Source organism: Nelumbo nucifera, chromosome 1 (genome assembly GCF_055504915.1).
Source record: "Nelumbo nucifera cultivar China Antique chromosome 1, China Antique-T2T, whole genome shotgun sequence".
Lineage (NCBI taxonomy): Eukaryota > Viridiplantae > Streptophyta > Magnoliopsida > Proteales > Nelumbonaceae > Nelumbo > Nelumbo nucifera.
This window is the reverse complement of record NC_142649.1, coordinates 136,089,568-136,096,595: the sequence shown is the minus strand read 5'-3', so window position 1 is coordinate 136,096,595 and position 7,028 is coordinate 136,089,568. Positions and strand designations below refer to the sequence as shown.

The 7,028-nt window shown below is 38.2% G+C and overlaps 1 protein-coding gene across 3 annotated transcripts; it reads left to right on the top strand.

Annotated features, from left to right (window-relative positions):
* Positions 1-297: 297 nt before the first annotated feature.
* Positions 298-6,166, top strand: LOC104612585 (internal alternative NAD(P)H-ubiquinone oxidoreductase A2, mitochondrial-like). Of its 3 annotated transcripts, none has more exons than XM_010280045.3 (10): positions 298-316; positions 1,201-1,242; positions 1,749-2,436; positions 2,535-2,748; positions 3,503-3,663; positions 3,764-3,829; positions 3,938-4,101; positions 4,193-4,307; positions 4,875-5,054; positions 5,513-6,166. In XM_010280045.3, the coding sequence occupies exons 3-10, from the start codon at positions 1,852-1,854 to the stop codon at positions 5,666-5,668; spliced, it is 1,641 nt and encodes a 546-aa protein (XP_010278347.1). In that variant the 5' UTR covers positions 298-316; positions 1,201-1,242; positions 1,749-1,851; the 3' UTR covers positions 5,669-6,166. The 3 variants fall into 3 exon arrangements, with proteins under 3 accessions (XP_010278347.1, XP_010278346.1, XP_088750530.1); XM_010280044.3 differs by lacking the exon at positions 298-316 and adding an exon at positions 393-525; XM_088894404.1 differs by lacking the exon at positions 298-316 and having other exon boundaries at positions 1,103-1,242.
* Positions 6,167-7,028: the final 862 nt, after the last annotated feature.

Here is a 7,028-nt window from a genome sequence, read left to right as displayed (position 1 = left end):
CATAAAACGCGGGACTCTTCATTGTCCCAATTCACAACTCACGAAAGTTACGGTGAATTAAATTAAAGACAAGTGCTGATACGAGACCCGAAATTATGGGAGACATTATGGACCGTCCATGACTGACCCGAGACCAATCCCGTTTACCACCGAGCCGGTCCAAATAGGGCGGCTTCTCGAAGACTAATTACTGTTTTTTTCTTCTCTCTCTCTCGAGTCTCGTCTCGTCTCAAATGCAAGCAAATACGAGCCTCGTCGAACTTTGGTGGTGCTTATCTTCTTCTTCTTCTACCATACGCCAAAGGTGTATAAAAAGGTTGGGTTATTAAAACATGAAGCCAAGTCTACGTTTTTCACTCCCAGCTTTTGTTTGGACAAGAAGCGAGCTTCTTATTATTTTCTTTCCATATCTTGGTTTCGTGTAATTAAGCTTCTGAATATTCTCTATTTTGGGTTGTAGCTACTCATTTTCAGTCAGTTAGGTGCATTTGTTCAAAAGCAAGCTTGCTCAGCTCACCGGATTAAGTTAGTTTCCTTGTGTATTTGTAGTAATTTCTTGCCTCTTTGTTTTATTGCTGATTGATTGAGCTCATGGTGTTCAGTACTAGATCATAACGAAGTTTATAGTTAAACATCACATCTGAATTGAATGTGTATGAGTTTGATACCCAGATCTCGAATATGCTGAAGAATATTTTGTCACGCACTTCTTCATCTGTGAATTTATTATAAACGACTTTTGATCTCTGTTCTTTCATCTTCTGTCTCTTTTATATTTTTTCTTCTTTCTTAGTTTTGGCATTTTATCTGGTTTTCTCTTAAACAGGTTAATTTGTTTTTCCCTGTTGTATTTTCTTTGACTTCTTCTAGAGACTATTAAAATAATGATGATATTTCTTGTTCCCCAAGTCATTTTTCTCAAGCTGTAAATAATCTGACCTGGGTATCTTTTCCCTGTTCTATTTTCTTTGACTTCGTCTAGAGACTATTAAATAATGATGATATTTCTTGTTCCCCAAGTCATTTTTCTGAAGCTGTAAATAATCTGACCTGGGTATCTTGGTCCGAAGTCATATTCCTCCAGCTTGCAATAAGACTTGTTCATGTTTCATTACCTTCTTTCTGTATAGTCGTTGTTGGTATTCTGTTAAAATAATTGCAGTTGAATCTGAAATACTCTTCTTTTATTTTGGTTGCCAGGAATAGCAGAACCTCTTTACCCGCTCGCTGATACGTAAAAAGGTGGGGTTGATTTGATTCTCTTTTTTCCTTTTTCTCTTTCAATTTATTTGTTTTCAGTTTTTCCATTAGAAATGAAGGGAAAAGAGAGAGGTAGAGAGAAGAAGGGCTTTGAACTCCTCGACAAAAAGACAGATTATTAGCGAATTCTCTCATTCTCGGGTGGAAAACGTGGGAATTTTCAAAGAGGAAAGGTCACCCAGTTGTTTTAAAGGTTGACTCAATTTGATGATCCTGATTTCCTGACCGTTTGATTTATCTCCTGGAAAGCCTCCTCCTATCCCACTGTTCCCATTGTTCCGTGTCAATACGGTGGAATCTTCTTCAAGATCCTTCCCAATGCTTCCATTTTCTTTCCAGGCTAGAGCTCTAAGCTTCCAACCCAGATCTCTCTGACTTTCGGTCACTCATCTCTCCCCTTCCACATACTGCCTTATGACACTTTTCTCAGCTAGCTATACAAGTATAGATCACATGTGTTGCTGACTTGTATTTATCCCTTCTTTCAGGCCAAGTTGAATTGTTCTGCACCAGCTTGTTAGTGTTCTCTGCAGAAAAGGGTCTGAAGGGAAGAATTGGGTATTGCCCTCAGGGCTGCTAACCTTGTTTAACATGGCATTGTCGAGGCTTGCGAGGACTCACTCGAAACAGTCAGGAAAAGCCATTAGCAATTACTTGAATGAGACGGGCATTCTCTGTGAGGCAGCGCCAGCCAGAAAATATTACTTCTATTCTGTCAGCAATTTTGCAGACAGTGGTAATCTCAAGCACCTATCTGGGCTTGGAAAGATAGATTTATTAGTTTTTGGAAGCAGGGGAATAAGGGTTACTCCCAAATACCAATACCCTTCAGCTGAGAGGATCTTAGAGGTTTCAGATTCAGAGTATGGAAACCCAAGATTGCCAGGACTGGAAGCAACCAGGCCAGGTGAAAAGCCGAGGGTCGTTGTTCTGGGAACGGGTTGGGCTGCTTGTCGGTTTCTTAAAGGGCTTGACACCAAGATATATGATGCTGTCTGCATATCACCAAGGAATCACATGGTCTTCACTCCACTGCTTGCTTCAACTTGCGTGGGAACCTTGGAATTCCGTTCAGTCGCTGAGCCAGTCAGCCAGATTCAGACTGCATTGGCAACATCGCCTAACTCCTACTTTTACCTGGCTTCTTGCCTAGGAATTGATACTGATAAGCATGAAGTAAATTCCTCTGTTTCTCTGTGTCTTTTGCTCTGACGACAGTTTTAACTTTGTATATTCAGACATAATAATCAAATGCTACTTCCTTGTCAATTTAGGTCTACTGTGAGACAGTTGGGAGTGTTGGACTAGCTCATCAACCTTACCGATTTAAAGTTGCATATGACAAGCTAGTCATTGCTACCGGCGCTGATCCATTGACTTTCAACATCAAGGGAGTGAAGGAACATGCATTCTTCCTTCGAGAGGTAAATCATGCGCAAGAAATACGGAGGAAGCTTCTTCTCAATCTGATGATCTCTGAGAATCCTGGTGAGTCATGTTTTTTCTATCAAAACTTTACATGCTCTTGGACCATCAGATAGATATACTAAGAAATGCTTCAGAGAAAATATTTAAGATGATTGTTCATTGTGCGGGGGGCGGGGGGATCATTATTCTTACTTGGAACCAATTGGTCTTCATGGAAATTGCAGTTCATTAGTAGTTACCTCTTAAATATTAACGGTAATAATTAGTGTGTCAGAACTCTGAAGTATGCAAGTTGAAAGAAGAGAAAACCAGGGCATAAGAGAAGATAGTGGATAGGAATTGCGTCTTTATAAAACAAAATTGATGTCCATTGCAACCTAAAGATGTGGCCTATGGAAACCATGTGAAAGGATGAGAGGAATTTGACAATTAACATGAAGAAAATTAGGATTTTATTATCCTATGCATTTTCTCATCAGGCGAGTCTTGTTAATAAATATGTTGTTAAGTGGTAAAGAACAGCCATCTATTTACGAACTTGCTTACAGGAACGCTCTATTTGTTTCTTTTAATCTCTTTTCTTGCCCTCTATCCATGTAATTATCTCTATGTGTGGGCTTTTGTGAATGATTGACTTATATTCTACTTCATCTTAATCCACTAAAGAGGATATGTATAGCTAATATTCCATCTTGATTCTTCTTGGTTAATATACAAGCTGTAATCTTTGTTTATTGTTTTTTCTTAATTACTCAAGCCAGGTCTTGTTTTCTTCAATAGACTTTTAATGCTGGGACCGAATCCATGATGACAGGTATATCAGATGAAGAAAAGAAGCGTCTATTACACTGTGTTGTTATTGGAGGTGGCCCCACTGGGGTAGAATTTAGTGGTGAATTGAGTGATTTTATCATGAAAGATGTTCGTGAGAGGTACTCTCATGCTAAGGATGACATCAGGGTGACCCTCATAGAGGTAAGAATTTCTATTTTCTTTCATTTTGTAGCTCTTTTACTGCAACCTAGGAGGAAAATATGTTAAGTTACTGACTGGTTTTTCTTTCTTGCTTGAACAGGCAAATGAGATCTTGTCATCTTTTGATGTAGGACTGCGGCAATATGCAATAAAACATTTGACCAAGGTGATTTCAGTTGGAGTACTTATTACAAGGAAACCTTTTCACTTCTTGTTATTCTTTCTTTGCCCCAATTGTTGAGTAATTATTGAGAACATTTTAAACTTGCATCAGTCTGGCGTTCGACTTATGCGGGGAGTTGTGAAAGAGGTTCATGACAAGAAGATAGTTCTGAGTGATGGGACTGATGTCCCATACGGTCTGCTTGTTTGGTCCACAGGTGTAGGACCATCAGAATTTGTAAAATCACTAAACATTCCCAAGTCCACTGGTGGAAGGTATATTCCTCTATTCAAATGTATCTTGATGTTTTCCTTTCTCTGTATACTTTCAATGGATCTTATTAATTATGCTTGTTATGTGGTACAGGATAGGTGTTAATGAATGGTTGCAAGTTCCTTCTGTGGAAGATGTATATGCGTTAGGGGATTGTGCTGGTTTTCTAGAAGAGACAGGGAAGCAAGTACTTCCAGCTCTAGCTCAGGTAAGATTCCTCATGCATATTCTGTTGCAGTTTCTCCATACCAGCTATAGTGAACTCCTGATAGTATATCTGTCCTGACTAGAATATTAGTTAATGAGCCTAATTTCTAGTTTTATAAGAGATAAGATGGAATTGACAATTTAACCAAGTGATTTTCTTATACATTGATTAATAGTTCACAACAGCAGTGTGGTAGATGATTTTCAAGTCGCTTTTCAAAATGCTTTTTAGTATAGTTACTTGGCTTTCGTTCTATTATTGCAGTTGTAGTATTTTCTGTTGTCTTTGCTAAAACAATAAAACCATGTAAGGGTTCTTGAAAATTTAGTGACCCAAGCATGTCAATTAAATAAATTTAGGTCACTTGACAATGAGGTGTACCACAATATGAAAAGAATAAGTAGGCTAGAACTTAGATCTTTAGCTAACAAATAGTGTGTTAACTATATTTTGTTTTGGACCTCTTGTTGATTTCTCTTCATATAAAGCAAAAAGTATTGGAAATTTGGAACTCATTAAGAGGAGGTAGTTATCTGAGTACTTACCCCTATCTCCCTTTCTGAACAGGTTGCAGAAAGGGAAGGCAAATATCTGGTGGGGATGATAAACAGGATTGGGCAACAGAACGGAGGCAGGGCTTTCTGTTCGAAAGGCATTACCTTGGGTGAGCCATTTGTTTACAGGCATCTAGGAAGTATGGCATCTGTTGGAAGATACAAAGCATTAGTTGATCTGCGCCAGAGTAAGGTAATTTGTTGTGTTTTTGTTTTTTTCCTCCTGTTTTCAATGTAGAAATAATTTTAAGATTTTTATGATACTATACCAAAAGAATAGCATATAGAAAAGTTTACAGGACAGTCCAGAGATTTAAAAAATACAGTACAAAATTTATCCTTGTTTATAGCTCCTTACTGTAGTCAGAGTTCAAAGTTCAGTTGAGTTGACTCTGTTTACTGTAGTCTGAGTTTGGTATAAACACCAGAATGCAATTTGGCAGATTTTTGTCTGATACTCTCATTGACCACTTTGTAATTTACATGAGATGAGAGCGGAGCTCATCTCTTGTTGAACACCAGGAGCCATAGCTGGTGGGAAAGTCAAATTAGAGTTACTGATCTTTTTTTTTTGTTTTTTCTTGTTGATATTACTAGCCCCATTTAAATGCTACAACATCTGATATTTCCTTTTCCCTTTTGGGTTGCCAGGATGCCAAGGGCGTCTCCCATGCAGGGTTTGTTAGCTGGATGATCTGGCGTTCTGCTTATCTGACACGTGTAATCAGCTGGAGGAACAGGTTCTATGTAGCTGTGAACTGGGCAACTACATTTGTTTTCGGCAGGGACAACTCAAGAATTGGTTGATATGGCATCAGTGATTGGATTAGTTAGGTGCCTCGTGGCTGCTTATCAAGATAGTCATTAATATTGGCATCCTCACTTCTGATTCTATTTTTTTTTTGTAATTACTATTCATTTCGCATATAGAATTTATTCAATTTATTGAAGCTGAATACATCCTTGATAGCTCATAGAAATTTTGGAACGTGGGTGTAGAGTAGGTAGAAGTGAGGAAGGACATCAATGGCAAGAGTAAAACATGACAAATTGGAAAGTATCCGATGGCAACCATGTGATTCCGATTGACAGAAGGAAATGGGAAGAGGAAGACATGTGACGCTTAAAAAAGCGTGCATCATACCAATTCTTTAATATCTTAGTCTAATAGAAGTAATAAGATTGTTCTTCATTTTTTTTTCTTATTTGTATTTTGGTAATTTGCCTGAAAAAATATTTATATAATTATATAATTATATAATTATAGGCAGGGATGATTTGTTTTTGATGATCAATAAGCTTAAATAACTCGTGTAAAAACCTCCTTCGGTGTTCACCCATACATCCAACGAAGCCCGTTTATTAAAATTTTGTAAACGAAGAGTTTGGAATAACTTGCCTAACGAAATTTTACAGCTGGCACATTAACAGAATGAGCTTCAATAAGCTGTTGTGATCGGGCATATGTTGATTAATTTGACCACATCAGGCAACGGGTGACTCACCCGCCGGTGACCCAATTATGGCTCAACTCCTCCAAGAGGCGCCATGGGAGTGTTGTTTTCAGCTATCCTCGGCATTTTAGTCCTGGTTCCAGAGTATATAATCCGGAATCCCGTATCGCTGGCAGTTGTAGATCATTTTTCATGTCAATTCTTGGCCACAAAACAAAATGATCTTTTTTTCTTTTTTCTCTCGTAAACGTAGAGAGTTTATTTATTACAAAAATAGGTGAACGATACAGTCTGGCGGAGATTCCTCCCAGCTGGTTGTTCTGACATTTAACCTTAGTCTATGTTTCGTTAATCTGTTAGCAATTTCTTTTTCGGCTCTGGTTTCATGTAAGAAATGCAGAGCCTCTAATAATCTGTCGTCAACAATCTCTCATCTTCGATCGATCACATCGTTGTGCTTGAGCCCAACACTACTGTTTGATTCATCACGGAACTCAAGTACAATAAAGTGCATTCCTAGAATCCTAGTTGCATCCCCAAGCAAACATAAATTACATAATAGAAGAAGAAGAAGAAGAAGAAGAAGAAGAGAGTGATAAAAGAGAAAAAGAAACCAAGAATTAAGGAAGAAGAAAGGGCTAGTCAATTATAAGCAAATTTGACACTGTACAAAGCGAGTTAACTTAATTAGGACGGCAAAACCCCCTCCTCCT